The sequence below is a fragment of the Perca fluviatilis genome, chromosome 6, assembly GCF_010015445.1.
Source record: "Perca fluviatilis chromosome 6, GENO_Pfluv_1.0, whole genome shotgun sequence".
In the NCBI taxonomy this organism is placed as follows: Eukaryota; Metazoa; Chordata; class Actinopteri; order Perciformes; family Percidae; genus Perca; species Perca fluviatilis.
The window spans coordinates 37,065,994-37,085,099 of record NC_053117.1 but is presented as its reverse complement, the minus strand read 5'-3'; the positions used below and the strand labels follow the sequence as shown (position 1 = coordinate 37,085,099).

Sequence of the window (19,106 nt, the reverse complement as noted above, 5' to 3'; positions counted from 1 at the left end):
CAACTAGCATTTTAGCTAACTGGGAGCTCTGGCCATTAGCTGCAGCAGCTTCAGTTTGCTAGCACCGATTTTGGTCTTTTTTTTTTCCTATCGACAGTACTCAGTGACATCTAGCGATCAAGATTCAGGTAAAAATCGGCCGGATTTTTCCTTTAAGTCAAACAAGTGAAATCAAAAATAGATTATGCCCAAGGCTGTTTAAAAATTCCATGGCGATTCATTTTTTATCTCAACCGGTTGTGATCTTGACACATTTATATCGATTTTTAACCGATTTGCGGTGCATCGCTATTTGTTACATCCTTACTTAATGACATTTAAAGCTCTAGGGTTTGATTATCAAACAGCACATTCTGTGTCTTGGTCTTACTGATCTGGAGGCAATGGGCATCCCAGTTTCATCCACTGGTCCAATTCCTGAGAACTTGATCAGCCTCTCCTCCCTGGTAGTGGGCATCCAGCTGCGAGGTAAAGTGCCAGAGCTCTGGACGCCATTGGACAGTCCACCTGAGTCACAACAATAGGATTTCAGTAATTATCAGTGTCTGACTTGGACCAAAAAAGGTGTCAGTGCCCCAATTCAGCAGTTACATAGTCTCGCATTGCCAGACCATCCTCCACAACGTTGGGGAGGAGGGTCTGTCTAGTCCACCCAACATTGCGGGATGGGAGAAAAACGTGCTGTGGTTTATTGGCTTTTCTTTAAATCGTCTTGGGCGGCACTAAGCGGCGGACGAAGCTGCGGTGCCACTGCAAAGTAGCCTCGGGAAGGAACTTGTTTTGGTGGAACACGTGTACGTTCAAAAGTTGTTTTAATCGTGCAACAGGAAACTCAGATTGGACAGAATGTCTGGATTTCATTCAGTGCTGGCACAGGCACAACGTCAACATCTTTCAGCACTTTTAACTGCTACTTTAACTACAACTTGGCAACAAATTTCACCAGCCAGCATTCATATTAATGAGTTCATTTTTACTTGAATTAATATTTATTTCGTGAAAACTTATTTTGAGTTGTTCAGCAATACACTTGTATGATGCACAGATTTAAAAAAGAAAGAAAGAAATACATCGTAACCTTACCCTGCAATTGTGAGGGGCCATAGTAAGATCCAAAGCTGAGAGTTGTCAGTCCATTTCCATTCACCTCTGACATCTTGAGAAGGGCAGAATTAGGTACGTTTATCAGTTAATAAAACCATCTCAGTGCAATGTAACTGACAACTTCAACAGTGATGGTTTCAGAACATGGTTAAAAGTATAGCCTGTGATGCATCATTTTTCCACAGGGAGGAGCACTTGTTTACTGAATTCCATGCACTCAACCTCAGCATTGTTATGAGCCCAGCCTCCAGGAATTTATTGTACATACCATCTCTCCAAATGGCAACCCTGCTGAGCGAAAAGGGCTCAGAGGAGGCGTAGGGAGCCCAGGGGAGATGACCACCTCATGGGCCAGCTCTGGAGACGTTAGGATCTGCTGGCCTGAGGAAACTCCAGGCTCCCTGGAGAAGATAACCCGAGAGCCATTTGGATCGCCAACCACTTCCACACGTTGCTAAACACCGAGGGAATGAGAAATATGGATGATGAACAAAAAACAGTGTGTGAACTTTGCTCCTGTCATGTCTTCCTGTTGGCCCTGCGTAAACACTGCTGTCTACGGGAGGTCATGTGAACTTGTTAGCGGCCTGGCTATTCTCCTGAGAATAACTGGCCTCAGTGGTGGGCGGGGGCTCTAATGAAAAGGCCCCTAATTTATTTAAAGCAGGACCAGTGGGATGTGGCGTTCCACCCACTTCATCATCTCTCATGCCACAACTGCAGAAAGGCCTCATTCAAGGTGCAGAGTGGGGTCAATGAAACAGGAGAGGACCATTATGAGCCCATTAACTCCCTATTCACCAGGCGTCCCTTTTCTGGGACGAAAGGTCCTAACGAAAGGTTGGGAAGGGGCCGCCGATGTCAACCTCAAAGTCCAGCAGGGCTAGAAGTGGTCTTGTGGTCTCCATGGTGATCTTTTTACTCCCCCCCCCCCATAAGGGGCGGATCTAGGGGGGTGGTCAGGGGGGGCAAGGATGGCCAGTGCCCCCTTAATATCAAAACCCACGTGTTTTATTATGTTTTTTTCTAATGTAAGGTGACTTTGGGTGTTTTGAAAGGCACCTCCAAATAAAATGTATTATTATTATTATTATTATTATTATTATTATTGATATTTAGCATACATCCCCCCCCCCAACTTTGACAAATATTTTCATACATTTTTAGCCCCACCTTCATCCCCAAAGAGGGGATATTATGTAACACTTCTGCTTAATATATATTTGGTACCCCTAAAATCCCATGTGGTCCCAGCCTGGCCCCTCCATTTGAAATGCTCTAGAACCGAATGAAGCGGATGACAAGGACATGGAAACAGACAAATCCACCAAAACTTAAAGCATGGCTATCAATAATAGAAATTATTTAGAGATGGAATAATTGACCTTTGCAATCAGAGATCACCAACACAAATGGAATAAGATCTAGCCCAAAGATCTGTAAAATAAAATATCTCAACCTTGCCCAAGATTCGCAACAAGGTCCTCGTCCCCCAATCCTAATACCCCCTTTCCGACTCTTATCTGTTAGCTATGCTGTATAGCTGTATACAAAGTATAAACATGTGTAATGGACACATAAACGATTATCTAGAAGATGGTGAAAGAACGTTATAATAAAGTAATGTGAAGTAAAGTGTTTTTCTAGATTCTGTGGGTTCAAATGTGCTTTTTTAAGACAGGCATTTGTAAAACTCCTGTAAAAGTCAACATTTAGAATGATTACAGATGGCTTTACCTGAGACTGCATGGGATCTGTTATGGTCCTTGTGTGACAGATGTGAAATTCTTGTGCCCAGCATCAAAAGGATCTGCAAAGACATGCAAAATGCAAACATTTTTATATGAAATAACACCTCTTTCATCTTAATTGAGATATTTTCCAGAGTCGTTGCAATGTTCCTATCAAGAACAGTTTGTTGTTGTTAAAAAAGAAGGGAAATTTACTTCAAGTCACTTTCAAAACAAGAGTATCATCAGACCAAGATGATAATGTTGTATTTGTTATGATTTTGTGCCTCGACTACTAGTTTAGACTAGTTCTAAACTAGTAGAACACAGACATAAATACAAAAATCTTTCAAGTGTAGGACCCTAAACTGTTCTGTAAAATTGTGTGTAGATAAGGATTGTGTTGTTCGAAAAACCAAGCTGCATGAGAAGAAGTGTTTTTTAAAGGGGTGATAGAATGATTATATAGGGTATTTCACACTGTTCCTTAAGGTCTCCTAATAGGGTATGTAACATTGGTTGGGCTGAAAATGGCCCAAGTGATTTTCTGTGGGTCATTAACTACCCTATGAGTATGGCCCTATTTTGAACAAGAGCTTTTCTTCCAAATATGGTATGCTCATGGATATTTAGATGAGCTGCGCGCTGATTGGTTGAGCGACCCACATACGCACACATTGGAGTCTCATATTACACACGCACAAACACACACAGCGCGCACGCACACACACACACACACACACACACACACACACACACACACACACACACACACACACACACACACACACACACACACACACACACACACACACACACACACACAGTCTGTTACTTGCCCGGACATGCCCGGTGCGAGCCGGCTGCAGGCTGTAGCCGAGACAAAATGTTTCTATACTTTTATTATAACTAGTGCAGTTGTAACGTTACCCTTGGTACATAAAAAACCTCCACCAAAGAATCACAACTCATCTAATAGCTAGTACGCGCGGGGAGCGGAGAGTGAACCCCTGCAATGTCCTCTGCCAGTGCCTCTGCCAGTGCCTCTGCAGCGTTGCGTTAGATCCAAAACTCCTGCTCCATTGTCCGATATACTCGTTCTAAACACTTTTCTCTGGGCCAGTAGGCTATTCCGTTGTACAGTCTGGAACACTGCATTTACGACCGTGGTTCATTTTCAATATCCTTGAAGAACTTCCACACTTTGTTCTTTCTAAAGTCCTACATAGTCGTGTGTGAGATCCTGACAGAGCTCCAGCTCAGCAGGTCTGTGAAGGGGGAGAGGCCGACAGAGAAGGCAGCAAACCCGGCCGGCAGCCGCCACCTGTCCCGACAGATTGTGGAGCTTGTGAAGTCCGATACTGTCCTACCAAATTTGCAATTAGCCGTCAATTTTCGTGAAATGGCCCATATTTTAGCTTTACATAGTTGATGTCTCAGAAGTGAATTTAGGGGTAAAATAGCAGATGAACAATACAATTTCAGAGATCTGTGTGACCTAGATTCAGAAGACTAGCTGACCTCAGGTCAGTTGTGTAGCCTATGTAAATTTTGGGGCGTGACAAAGACTAGAGACTAGAGCCAAATGAGGAGGATTTGAGAAGTTGACGTCAACTTTTAGCTTTGTTCAGATTCACCCGTTTTCAGAGGCAGTTTCAAATTGTGAGATTTGCAGAGGAAAGAGCTGTCAATGGGATTTTGAGGTTCTATGTATGTCCTATTTACCCACCAAACTGTCGTTTTTCAACTATGACAGGGTAAAATCGGTTTTGCATTCTATCACCCCTTTAAGGATTTTAAGAAGTTTCAGATGTGTCTTTTTTCATTGCAGATATCCAATCAATGTCTGTTAAAAAGAATTCGAACATCTGAAGATTGTATCTCTTTATATTTTTATTCTGAATCTTGCAGCACGCCCGTTTTAACCCTTTTAAGTCATTAGCTGTGTGGGGTTCCACAAAGCCTCTCCATCATAAATCACGTTATATCTGAGCAGACTTGACAACTGTTCCATTATCCCATCCCATGGGTATTCCAAAGAGGGAAAGTAAGCGTCAACGTCTTTTCCCGGTTACTAAGGAAAAACCCACCCAAACAACGAGTGTGACTCACATCCGTGCTTCACTTTTCCAGGCCAAACAATGCTGTAATAATGTGGAATTGGGGGGGGCTGGATGATGGAGAAGGTCGGCTACTGAAAGCAGAGACCAGCTCCTAATCAATTGCACCTAAGGAAAACAGATTAGGCTGGGCTGTTTCAACATGAAAGGCATGGGGAAGAGACTGTGGGGGAGGCCATTTCCGCTACTGTATGGGGCAGGCAGCACCTCTCATCTACAGTGGCTAAATGGCCAATAATATTGTGGCAAGCTGCGTGGAAGGATTCACTCAGAGTTACCATTTTCAAAGCTATTCAATTAACAAAGAAGAACTGAAGAGATCGGGGAGCTTTTTGGGACTAGTGTTAGTGAATAAAAGACGGTGGTCTTTGGTCGGGGGCATGAACAAATCCAAAAGACATTAAGGAAGAACCCAAGGCACTCGTCCTTAAGAAAAATTGAAATGCCTTTAATACCTCTGGCTAGCCTAGAAATCTAGACGCACCCTAGCGGCAGCAAATGTAATTTGCAGCCAGGGTCAGTTTAGCAACTCTCCGTTGGCTTGCGAGCTGGAAAAACCAAACTCTAGTCAGGCCAATCACATCGTGTATAGAGTCGGTGGGCGGGGCTTAACATAATGACGGCAGAGTTGCGACAGTTCCTCGTGAATTCCCTGCTATTTGAAAAAAAAGAAGATGGCTGCTGCTGCTGGCGAACAGCGGTCTTTGGAATCGGCTTTGGCCACGACTCTGGAAGACTTGGAGTTAAGCTTTTCTTTGAGAAAAGAACAAAGAACGGCACTGAAGTCATTCTTAAAAAAGGAAGATACGGCAAAAGTTTAATCTATCAACTAGCGTTGCTCTGGTTGGTTGTAAATGTAAATGGACTGTATTTATATAGTGCTTTTCTAGTCTTAACGACTACTCAAAGCGCTATAGTACAGGAACCATTCACATTCATTCATGTGGCCAAGGCTGGCATACAAGGTGCCACCTGCTCCTCAGATAAACATTCACACACATTCACACTCCAATGGCGCAGCATTAGGAGCAATTATGGGTTTAGTGTCTTGCAGCGTCACTTCGACATAGAACTGCAGGACCAAGGATCGAACCACCAACTTTCCGATTGGTAGACGACCGCTCTACCACCTGAGCCACAGCCGCTATCCCATTGCGTGTAAAGGGAATTTGAAAGACAACCGTTTGTCCCACCCCTCGGATTGAGACCTGCCAATGGTGAGTTTCCAGACCCAACATCTTGATGTGGGTCTGGCTTGTCAGGCTAGCATCTGGCACATTCTCAGTAGAAAGTTGTTTTTTAACCTTTTCTATTGAGAATTTGCCAGATGTATCAAAGGCATGTTAAATAATCTATTAAATAATCTATTGCTATCTAATTACCATTATCCACACACTGCCTAGAGGCCATCAATCCCCACCCAGGAGTCATGGTAACACCGACACATGTAGATAAACAAGAACACTCAATTAACCCCACAACACTAAAACCCAGGTAACATAGACGCACACCTAACACCTAACAACATTAACAGAACATCATTAAAACACACTTTAACCAGGACAGGAACAGTCCAGAACACAGTCCCATGAGCCCTTGCACTCCTTTAGTGCGGAATAGTCAATATACGTCCTGCCAGCCTCCACAATATCATTGTAGCCATAGAAACCACTGCCAACATACAGCCCTGCATCCCTGCATCCCTGGCCTCTGCAGAAACAAGGTTGTTAAGTTATTCTAAGTCATGGTGGGGAAAAACGTATCTTGTCTTATCTTGGGGAAAAAAAAAACATCAGAGATCGCAAGCAAACATTTGGGTTAATATAAAGATAGGCTTTTTTTCTGTTCTGGTGCAAACTATGGCTTTGTAGCTTGGCATAAGAAGTAATGAGCGAGTGTGGGCCAGGCTACTACAGGCCTGTGGCTGCCCAACACAATTTGCACTAATGAGTTTTCCATGCGGCATTTGCAGCTAAGCATTAGAGTCTATAATCACTGCGGCCAATTCCGAGAAAACTATACGCACTGTGTGTCTCTGTGCACAAGGTTAGGAGACAGCACACAGCACATGCACTGATGCAATCAATGCTTCAGTTTCCAGACAACGATGTCACTCTATCTGAGTCATCATCTCCCAGTAAACTGCATCACATAACCAAAGAAATATGGGAACCGGAGGATTGTTTCTGCAACAATAACATTACTGCTCAGGCATGCCAGACCTATCATGGCCAAAACAATTACAGCCAGCTGATTATCCGTCTAACAACACTGCAAACAAGCGCCACTGACACATAACGGCTTAAAGTAATCTCATTTACAATGTGTTTGACATGCTGTTCTGTATTTACAGCAGATCTCCCGCTGGTGCTTTAAGGGCCCCATCACACTGATGAACAAATAACTAGATGAGTAATTCATTTTTTAAGGAGTAGTTTCCACACAGGCCTCTTTAATACAGAAATCCCAAAGAGCAAACAAAGGAACCCTTTTTGTAAAATAGCTGCCCTTTTTATACCCATGCATTTCATAGTGGGTGTGGTACGGTGGCCGACAGGGACAAACGCAATGCAACAACAACAAACTGAGTGACTTGAATAAAGAATTCAGTTCTATGAGAAAAGGTAAAAAATTAGGGAGCGAATTAGAAAGAACAAGCCAAGCTACCAAGAACAGAAATGACCCTGATGACATCATTATTCCTCGAGATGAGTTCAATAACCTTTAAGTGTAAAATGGTGGCGTGCCCCTTTAAAACACACTGCGATATTATATTAATGCCATATATTGAGAGAGATGCGTGCCGTGAAAGCAACACTGTGACATCAAAAACCGGACTATTGCTGACACACCTCATTATTTCCCTGAGGAACTGTATTTTTGTTCTTATGTTAATAAAATAAAACCATTTAAATTGCCTTGATTTTATTAGAGTTATGGATCACTTTTGCTTTCCCTAGATCAGGGGGTCGTCAACGTTTTTTAAGCCAAGGACCCCTTAACTGAAAGAGAGATGGAGCAGGGACCCCCTACAACATATATTGTATAAAATGAAGTTGCATATTAAACTGGGCCTACAATAACATGTAGGGCAGCCTAAAGCCTTTATACATTTTTTTTGCATAGAATATTAAGCTGTTAAAATAGCCTAATTATTGTTGGCATGATTTTATAAATACACATGCATTAAAACATACATGTGGCACGGTAAATCCTTAGGATGAACTGTATCTGTGGATGGCTTCCTTAGTGACTACCTTACCTCACCTATAGGCCAGTAAGCCTATCATCAGTGGGGATTTATATCTGCTAATAATATGTTAGATTCATGAGAAGACTTTTACATTTTTGAAAAAACTTCAAAAAGTAAGCCAAATTTGGAGGCGTCCCTGCACTGGCTCTGAGCCCCCCCCCTTCCCCCTGCCCTAGATTATTAAACAATGACATTGGACCTCCCTCGATGCATAGGGACAAAAACATGAGAAGCCCCGCTTTATCGTTGTCGCATCCTGATGTCTTTGTGTCTCGTTTCTCTGGGGAGCCGAATCCAACAGAGAAATCTTCCAACGGTGCATGCATTCCTCCTTCGAGAGCACCAAACACAATCCTACCTAATAAGGGAAAAATCAGCGTTGATATCGAGCAAGAAAATCCCTGTCCAGAAGTCTCTCTCTCCCTGGGTCTGCTCTGAACGCCCAGTGCATTCTTACATAATTACTGAGACTCAACAGTGCAGGCAGCCTTTAGCTTTCATACGGACTGGTGGTGTGTGTGAGTGTGTTGATGCTATCTTTCTGTAATGTATTAACTTTATAGCCCATGTATTAGTTAAACCCCCTGCCAGGCGAGAGGTCCATTATCACCACACGATCGGTTTTTGGGGATGGAAGGGGGGAAAGCAGAGCCATAAAAGGCCCATGTGCTTCTCAGCTGAAGGTGAGATGACGTCCTGCCTTTTATATGTCCAGTTTACTTGCGGTGTGTCTCTTATGTGGCATTCTACCCATGCTTTTAAATTTAGTCAATCCAAGGGTAACTGAGGACATCCTAAATGATAATCAGGGGATTTTAACATGTAAATCTCTGCCTCTGTCCCCCAGGAAACTCATCCGGTCTCTCAAAGCACAGGGCCAGATGTTAAACTCTGATCCGCGTACAAACCAGAATCTAACAGCTCCATCATCAAATTCAATATTTGTGTTGCAGTGGTGGAAGATCCTTTACTTAAGTAAAAGTACCACTACCACGCTGTAAAACTACGCTGTTACAAGTAAAAGTCCTGCATTGAAAGTTGAGTCTGTAGGTATCATCATGAAAATGTACTTAAACTATTCAAAGTAAAAGTACTCAATGCAGAAAAATCACATTTTAGAAACCTGAAACGATCAAAACAGTTACTGGCGATCAACTCAGCGTTTATATGTCTAATCATTTCAGCTGGACTGGATATTGTGGGTAGTTGAATTTATAATAAAACATCGTATTTTATAAACTACATGTGTTCTGTGTGTAAAAATCTTAATGTGTAAAGTAACTAAAGCTGTCAGATGAATGTAGTGGAGTAAAAAGTCCAATATTTCTCTCTGAAATGTAGCGGAGTAGAAGTAGAAAGTGGCATGGAAAGAAAAGACTCAAGTAAAGTACAAGTACCTCTACATTTGTACTTAAGTACAGTAGTTGAGTAAATGTACTTTGTTAAATACCACCACTGTTGTGTTGTGATATGCTTAAAAAAGCAAGTCACATTTGTGAAGCGTAAGGTTTTTTTTTTTTCTTCTTCTTTTCCTTTTTTTCTTCCCCGTAAGGAGCGGATGAGGAACCAGACTATTCTCTGGAGTTGCTGAGCCAGAGCAGAGCTACTCAGCAGTCAGTGAAGGTCAGTGAACTTCACCACACCCTGTGAATCACAATGGGAGGTTTCCACAGCCGGGAATAGTAACACAACAGTAATGCAATGGTAACACTGTTGCAGAAAAAAAAAAAAAAAAAGAGGAAAAAGTGTGAAAACACTAAAACATTCACGCTACAGTTCTCATTCAGCACCACAGCAACTGATGACATGTGATGCTTGCTATGAGGTCAGTATTCCTCATGCTCAACACTAGTCATCAAAAAGTCTTCTTCCATACAAGGACGTGACCGGGTCTTTCTTAAAAGACCCTAGTCTGGATCAACTAAAGTACATTTCCAGCATACAGCCTGGCATGGAGCTACCGTTTCTGCTCTCTTGTGTGTTGCTGTTCTCAAAATCCCGTCGCTACAGGGAAACAACAGCCTTCGTAGTTCGAGCTAGTGAGCGACACGCTGACAATGGCAAGTTTTGAAGAAAATGTCGATGGTGCAACAAGGCGGGCCTGCTTGCTTCTTTCGGGGGAATGATTGTAAAGATTTACAAAGAATATGTTTCCGGCATTTCCTCTCTAACTAGGACGTTTTGGGAGCGATTGGCGGGGATTGGCCATGGATAAACACACTGCAATCCGCTGATAAGAACACATGAGGTTTAACCATGTATCCAGCTAATTTAAATAACTCACGTTCAGGGTTCAAAATTTACTTTTTCTTCCACCAGCCAAATGGCTAGTGAATGTTCAAATTTGACGAGCCACTCAATAGATTACCATTGTTTTTTTGGCTGATGAGTGAAGCAAATCTACCAGCCACTTACATATTTTACCAGCATTTGGCTGGTAGATGGTGCTGATTTTGAACCATGCTCACGTTACTGTTGGCTATTGCGTTAACAGTTCTTAACTTCGGTTAATTTGTATGTGGCGTTCTCTTTTGCGGGGTGTAAATGTTCCACCAAAACAAGATCCTTCCCGAGACGATTAAGCAGAGCCGCCGTCGCTGCGTCCGGAAGTTTAGCGCCGCCTAAAGGCCCAGGAGGGCATATCCTGCGTTCCTTTGGAGCGTAGGTTGCGCACGTCTTCAGAAATCAACGCTACGCGTACGCAAGGTGCGATTCAGCACATGAACGTGGTTAGTCCACAGCGCTGTGGAGATAGAGCTGGCAACGCAAGACTAAGAAGGCCCTGACCTACGATGACCGCCTCCTCCTCCACATACAAAGCTTAGTGCATTGTTCTCGGTATGAACAAGGCTGTCAAAGTGACCACACATAAGCCTAATGAATGACTGTCACGGTGTTGACCTGTTAACTTCTGCGCCCCTTTTGGCGCATCATCAGGACAGTAGTGATTTGGGGTCAGGGAGAGAATCATGTTGTCCATAAATCCTCAGTGACGGCAGAGAATGAGTCTGTAATGAGCAGGGACAATGACTGAAAGTCCTGAGACTTAAATAAAACTAATAAAACTGTCACGGGTGAACCGATCTCCATTCACTAGCGCGACCGTTGTTCTCTGCTTCCGAGTGCAGGGTGGTGAGGAGAAATGTCGAGTTAATCATTGACTCCCATAGGGTGGGAACCACTGCACTTGAACGGATCTAAGTCCTACTTCACATGCATGCAGGGCACCGGCCAAAACACCAGCTCAGTATTTGCTTAAGATGGTCATTTTGTTAGGGTGAGCACTGACCTGCATTAGGTTTGACTTTAAACACTCTTATGGTACAATCTTCAAAAAGTATAAACAAGTGTTCATTTCCTGGATTGTAACGGAGAGCAACACGACAGACGGAAGGGTAAAGTCTTATCACCCGTTTGCACGTAGCACAATGTCACTGCAGGCCAACAAGTTGCGCAACGGGGTCGTAAAAAACCCAAAGAAATCCTGCTTAAGAAGTGCTGAGCAGTGGTGTTAAGTACATTTACTCATCTACTGTACTTAAGTACAAATTTGAGTCTTTTCTTTCCGTGCCACTTTCTACTTCTACTCCGCTACATTTCAGAGAGAAATATTGGACTTTTTACTCCACTACATTCATCTGACAGCTTTAGTCACCAGTTACTAGTTACATTTTTTGCACACAAAACACATGGAGTTTATAAAATACAATGTTTTATTATAAATTAAACTACCCAACAATATACAGTACAGGCCTACAAGCTGCGGCTGAAATGATTAACCGATTAAACACTTAGTTGATTGACGGAACTGTTTGGATCGTTTCCAGTTTCTAAAATGTGAGGGTTTTTCTGCATGGAGTACTTTTACTTTTAATACTTTAAGTACATTTTTCTGATGATACTTACATACTTTTACTTAAGTAACATTTCACTTGTAACGGAGTATTTTTGACAGTGTGGTATTAGTACTTTTACTTAAAGCTACATTGTGCAAGAACTTCTCCCATCTAGCGGTGAAACTGTATATGACAACCAACTGAATATTACTTTCTAGCCCCTCCCATTCCGATCGTGTTTTAACTGCTACGGTGGCCGAACCTGAAGTTAGCTCTTAGTATCTCCATCGTTTACACGCAGCTGTTCTAGCCACTCCAATAATAACTTTGGAATTGTTGCTTTGCCTGTCGCGTTGTCGTTTTAATTCTCTTTTTCGCTTCCCTGGCGAGTAATCTCTCCCTGGCATTCGTCACGGTGCCACTGAGTGTAAAAGGGCGAAAGGCGGAGCTATGTCCCTCTTTGGCTGATGTACACCGGGCCGATAAACGGCCGTTAGACAGTCTGGCGAGGTCGGTGACTCGAGTCTGTTCGGTGTGTTCCGTGCCGTCGTCAGTCTGGGGGGCTGTCGGCGTTCATTTTGGCCGACCTGACATGTTCAGACGGCCTCAGGGCAGTCGGGACTCACCCGGAAATGGCGAGCGGAATGAGCGTGACTAGAGTCTCTCAAAATCTGACGAAAATCTTTTAAACTGACCTTTGTCGATCTGAAATGAAGACAGATTCAGCAACCGCACGCCCTATTTCTCTCTTAAAATGTTTTCAGAAACATGTTTCAGTGAACTATTTTAGTACAATATGAGATCGGATTCTGAACGAGCCGCCATGACAGTCTGGCTTTGAATTTCCGGAGAAAACAAACCCATGTGACGCGTTCGTCCAATCAGCTGCTGGTTTTCATTTCCTGGGCAACAATACAGAGCAGCGCCGCCTGCTGCTATGGAGACGTATTATGTTTCTCAAGTCGTCGCCTCAGTGTGTCCCGAGGCAGTTTTTTAGACCTCGGGGACGCGACTGATCATCTCGACTGGCTTTTCTGTCGACGGTCGGCCGTCTGGCTGGTGTGTCCCGGCCTTTACACCTGAACGAGCACATATTTGTAAAAGAACAAAGTTGTTTTTTTTGCTAAGAATCAACTCAAAACATCTGAATACTTCTTCCACCACTGCTAATATATCACGTTTACAAGAAGAAGGAGGGTAATCACAAGCACATTTGTTGACTAAATGGAAGTGGCCATTTCTTTCTAAAACACATTACATGAGTCACTCTGCAGTTATGCGAGCGGCGTCAGAGGTCCTGCCTGCGAGGTTGATCAGGATGCGACCACGCTGGCCTTCTGCAACGTAGAAGACGTGCGGCCCATACAAGGTCCTGGAGCCGCAAGTTTATGATATGCTGTTATTGGGGGATACACACATTTATCAGTAGGGAAGTATTTCACCTCCTTGTATGGTGCTCCTCCAGTCAGAGCAACAGGAGGAGTCAGTCTGTGTGCTTGTTGTCAATGGAGAGGTGATGTAGAGGCAATAAATAAAAAAAACCCTGTCTCTCTGAGCTGAAGAGTATCACATTTGTCCGTTACGGCAGAAACACTTCATGAGAGCTGCAAAGATGAATCGATTCGTCGATTAGTCGTCAACTATTAAATTAACTGTCAACTATTTCGATAATCGATGAATTGGTTGGAGTCATTTTTTATGGAAAACAAGTAAAAAGTCTCTGATTTTCAGCTCCTTAAATGTGAACCTTTTTTTTACTTTATTTTCTTCTAATATCATTTTTTTTGGCATTTAGGCCAGACAACTTAGACATGAAAGGAGAGAGAGAAGGGGAATGACATGCAGGAAAGTGCCTCTGCGTCGAGGACTGAGCCTCAATCTATGGGCGCACGCTCTACCACTAGACCACCCAGGCACCCTATTCTCTCCTCTCTGACAGTAAACTGAATATCTATCTATCTATCTATCTATCTATCTATCTATCTATCTATCAAGAAGACATTTGAGGACGTCACCTTGGGCATTTTTCGCCATTTTCTGACATTTTATAGACCAAACAACCAAACAATTAATCGAGAAAATAATCGACAGATTAACTGACAATGAAAGTAATCGTTAGCTGCAGCCCTACACTTCATATTGTTCAAGAGAATACATACGTTTGGGTGGATTTGTGAAAAGTGAACTGGTAACGCAATGTGTCAGACAAAGCATGAGAAAATGACGGTTAACTACAGAGAAATCTCACAAATCCTCCTGCCTGTCAATTTGCATCTCCAAAGCCGAGTGCAGCCTGTGGATATGAGGACTGGCAGCTGGACCCCCGGTAATATCACAAAGGAAATCAGAGCCGGCTGTGGAAATCACCCTGACAGTAAGGGGAGCCGTCGGTGGTGACTGGACGGCCCTGATTTCAGGTCATTAGGCCTGAAATCTGCAGCAGGATGGGAAAGCAAATGATTTCCTCTGAACACTCTCGAGCTCTGCTGACAGTTGTCGATGCACACATACGGTACGGTATAACCACTAGGGCTGCACAATATATTCTTTTTTTTTTTTTTTTATCCTTATTGCCATGGCCAAGGCTGCGACATATTGCGATATCAGCGATTTTTTTTTGAGTTTGTTGAAAGAGAGTATCAGTAGAAAACTGCACTTTAAAATGGAACGGTCATCCTTGTTTTCTTTTCTGGTGCCTTTTATTTTCAATTCAATGTTCAATTTGTTCAACAAAAGAACGTTGGAAATTATTTATTTTTTTAAACAAGCATTTTTTTTTGTATTTCAGCAGCATGCTGAAAGCAGCAGAAAGGCAGAACAGAGTACACTTTAATATCTGTTTATGTATCGTTATCGCGCTATTCAACAACATATTTTCCTCATATCGTGCAGCCCTAATACCCACTGATGACACTGCTCACTTGGCCTTTCTCTCTCTCTCTTTTCTCTCTCTCTCTCTCTGCTCTCTCACTCTATTTGCCAAAAAGCCCAAGGCAGTTAACTCCCACAGGTTCCAACATCAGAACTACACGCATCACATGGTGTCAACTTGTTTTCAGGTGCGCTGCGAAAAAAGCATCAAGACAAAGTACTGTTGGGCAGGTCTGCAGCACTAATCCTGCAGAGCAGCCCCGAGCAGTCAGACAGGTTACTCAACCTTAAAAACAAAAGAAGAAAAAAAGCAGCCGACCAGACCTAACTTTTCTACAGTCTCAATGTTTAAGATCGCTCCCCTGCGATTTAAAATCTAAGCTCCCATGGGAAAAGAGTGTACTCACCTTAAAACTCACACCTCTGTCTGTCTGCCCGCCTGAGTCGTGCACGTAAACCACGCTGCAGAAACTCCCTGCTCTTTCACTCTCTCGCTCACTCGTGAGACTAACCAGGACACACAATCTCTCTCTCTCCCTCTCTCCCTCCCTCTCTCTCTCCCAGCCCTCGCTCGACCTGCCTCCGCGGAGGACTTCCCGGTTGACAGGCATCGCCATAGCAACCCACTTCTGCCCCCCCCATTCAAAAGGCGCCCTCTGCTCTCTCTCTCTACTCAGCCTGTCAGTTCGGGGTTGCACCTCCGTCACTGAAGCAGCCCCCTATTGTTGGGATGAGGTGATATTTCACAGCGCAGGGTTAACCAAAAGGGGGGAATTGCAAACAGTTCATCACCTCCACCTCCCAGACAGTGACTCCATGATGACACCCCCCCCCACCCTTCCTAACTGTTATCCCTCCCATGCCTACCTATGCTTTTGTGTGAGCGTGTGTTTTATGTGTGTGTGAGTGCAAAGGCCAGGTCTCTGGCGTGGAGGGAGAATAGGAGCTCTTTCTGTTCCAGTAGCTCTGGAAGTGTTACTCTACATTGTATAGTCCACCGCTGACAACATAAGTCCCAGTTCAGACTTTTCTCCCATTATCACACGCACATAGGGGTGAGTGGGGTGATTTGTGCCAGGGAGGGAAGTAGATCCACCCCTTGTTTTTGGAAAACCATAGAATAAATTGGTCATGTGACCACATCATTTTTGAAAAGCCATCCATTTCACTCATCCTCCAAAGAAGCCATTTACTTCAGAAATCACTGGCACAATTTACCCCAACGAATTCCCCCAAAAGGCACAACTTACCCCGCACCAGGGGCAAGTTGTGCCACGAGACACAATTTTTTTCCCAAAAGCTATATTTCTGAAACAATTTATTGCAGATCCAAAGTTATTGTTCTCAGGGATGCACCACATCCTGAAATATATGTACATCCTTAAGTTGAAGGCATTAGTGTCATGGCTTCACTTTAAAGTCACTTTGAGTAAAAACTGGCACAACTCACCCCACTTTCCCCTACCGGTTATTTCAGGCAACCTTGACATCCAACAGTATTTTCGGATGTCAAGGTTGCCTGAAATAACCCGAGTCTGAAAGATGTTCAAATTATTCAAATGAGCGATGTACTGTATGTGCACAGATAAGTCGGTCAGCATTCAAATTCCAGCGGGGAGGTTATGTTCAAACCACAGAGCCAAAAAACAGTCAAAGAGGTATGAAGCTCAATTCTCAAAACTGCTGCTTTTGCGTGCCAATACTTTCCCAAATAAAACCAGGATTTCCAGTTTGCCTGCAGTTCTCGCCAATGAAGACGAACCTGAGTTCGGACCGCGCTGACAGGCTCGTTTCGGCGTCGAGTCTGCAGCAGCAGTCACCTTGAGTTCCAAGGTGAGCGATCCAGTCACCTGCTCACAAATGCAATCAGCTTTCACACTCGCGCGCACTTTGGGTTCTAGTAATAAACGGGACAGGAGAAGGAAATGTGTGTCTCACTGTGTGGTTCAGTTCCAACTTGAAATTGAAGGACTCAGCTCTTTTTTTCTTTTTAATAATTCAGTGGTCTGGCTTGGTAGAGCGAAAACTCAGGGCACATATCCACTTACAGAGCCTGCGCTCCTGACAGGGTTGTTGTTGCCAAACAGTTGAGCCGCTGAACATGAGGGGCAAGCTGGGCAGTGCAGGATTCAGGCGGAGGGCTCCCCCCCTAATCGGTATCGGAGCAGACTTTCACCCTGCTGTGACCACATCTGACACCCTGTCACTGCCGCTAAATGAGGTAATCACGCAAGAGGCGATTGTAGCTTTGGCCCGGGAGCTGACGCCTCTCTCTCTCCCCCCACACTGGCTTTTTTTTCTTTTTTCTTTTTCTTTATCACAGAGAAACATTGTCAGAACAGAAGGAGACAGCCAGGCATGATGAATCCCGGCAGACCTTTATGCTGTAAAGGCCAGCATGTTACTACAGAAGCTCATTAACAATCCCGACAGCCAAATATTCCAGCGAGCGAATAAAACATGACATGAATGTGTTATATAATCAAAAAAACTCCAATCACTTGATGACTTTAGCCCGTAGGGCTGTGCTCGATTGAAGAAATTCTAAGTCGACTGACACTCATTCAATTGTATCGATTAATCGATTAGTTGATTTAAATCGACAGATCTGTAAATCTGAGTTTCTCCGCAAAGAGTCACGCAAAAGCACCACTTTAATTCTTGTGTTGACCAGAGATGTGCTCGTACGGTTCTTGGAAATAAGTCATTCAGCATGAAAAGAGCATAAAACATGACTAATTGACTAAAGAAATCTAAGTTGACTAAGACCAAAACGACCGATTAGTCGACGAATCGACTAAGAGGGAGCAGCCCTAATAGCCCGGGTGTTTTTTTTCCCCCGCCACTCCGAGGAAACAAGAGACAGCAAGTCTGTAAAAGTCTGGAGGTAAAAGTTATCATCCCATAAAAGATAGAACTTGAGAGAGCTGAGTCGACAGGTGAAAAAGCACCGCCATAACCAGATAAGGAGGTCTGGACATCACGCATGCCACAGGTTGTCAACTTGCGGAATGTCTCTGGGAACAAACACACGAGTTAGATGTTATTTTAGCGGTAAACAACATTTTTCTGAGCCGTGCGCGTACCGGGACTGTGGGTCACAGTGTTTACTGACGAGGACAAACAATCTCTGGTATAGTCGCGCATCCTTATTGGGCCCTGCTGGGTCTTATTTTGAGTTTATGTTTGGTGAAGAAAAAAAAAAAAGATTGAGTACATTTCTAATGCTAAAACCGTTTCGGGCAGGCAACAAACCAAAGCCACAACAGGAGGCAGCTTCTGGACGAAGGTCTGATTGATAACCATCTTCTGAACCACAGAGAGTCAAAAGATCGGCATGATCTACCGTAGTCCTCCCACCCGTCCGCCCCTTTGGCCATACAAACGCTCGGCTGTTGCTCAACAACGTTCTGAGAAAAACTGCAAAAGGAAACTATCACAACAATGAGCAAAGACAAATAAACAGCCCTATCTTGTTTGTCTCAGTGGTGATAAACCGAGCGATGGAAGGAAAAACCACACAATGTCCAAATCTGTGTCAGAGGCAGCTCCCTTTCAAATAAAAAATAAAAAAAGTCCCATCAACACCGCCACATTAGAACTACCAAGTCGGTCAGATGACAATGACAGAAGCTGGGGAAACTATACTCACAGGCGAGAGCAGGCTGAGCAGTGAGGTCTCCTTAGTGCAGAGGCAGAGAGGAAGTGAATGAAAGAGAAGGAGGGAACCGCTGCTGCTCTTCTCTAACTCTCCCTCCCTCTTTCTCAGGCCAACAGGGTGTTCTTTTATCTTTGGTGAATGATTCAGCGTGGGTCTGAATGTTTGACTGAGCGTACGTAGGCGTGCGTATGTGTGTGTATGGCTTGTGTGTGTGTGTGTGTGTGTGTGTGTGTGTGTGTGTGTGTGTGTGTGTGTGTGTGTGCCTGTGTGCATCAGGGCAGTGTGCGTTCAGCCTTCCATATCCTTTTATTTTCTTGCACCACATATGCCTGTCGACCACAAACACGTTCATTATGATGTCTTTGCACTGCTACCAGGTCTTTAGATAATTCACATCACACACTACTTTGCTTCTCCATTACTCACTATCCACCTTTATCTATACATCAAAATAACACAAAAAAAACACACCCTTGCACCTCAACAGTCCATGTAGTGGTTCCATATTCTGTTCCCAGCACCAACACAAAA

At 43.7% G+C, this 19,106-nt stretch overlaps 1 protein-coding gene across 5 annotated transcripts in view; it reads right to left on the bottom strand.

Annotated features, from left to right (window-relative positions):
- sorbs3 (sorbin and SH3 domain containing 3) overlaps window positions 1-18,683 on the bottom strand; it is a 43,984-nt gene extending 25,301 nt beyond the window's left edge. For 4 of the 5 annotated variants that reach the window (XM_039803570.1, XM_039803572.1, XM_039803574.1 and 1 more), the window contains exons 1-5: window positions 15,322-15,446; window positions 2,842-2,914; window positions 1,373-1,558; window positions 1,084-1,156; window positions 371-507 (exon numbers count right to left, since the gene is read on the bottom strand). In XM_039803570.1, coding sequence (XP_039659504.1) covers window positions 371-507; window positions 1,084-1,156; window positions 1,373-1,558; window positions 2,842-2,853 — 408 coding nt within the window. In that variant the 5' untranslated portion in view covers window positions 2,854-2,914; window positions 15,322-15,446. Of the gene's footprint in view, window positions 1-370; window positions 508-1,083; window positions 1,157-1,372; window positions 1,559-2,841; window positions 2,915-15,321; window positions 15,447-18,566 lie in introns of those variants that run through there. The other variant, XM_039803571.1, reaches the window with a different exon arrangement.
- Between the last annotated feature and the right edge of the window lie 423 nt (window positions 18,684-19,106).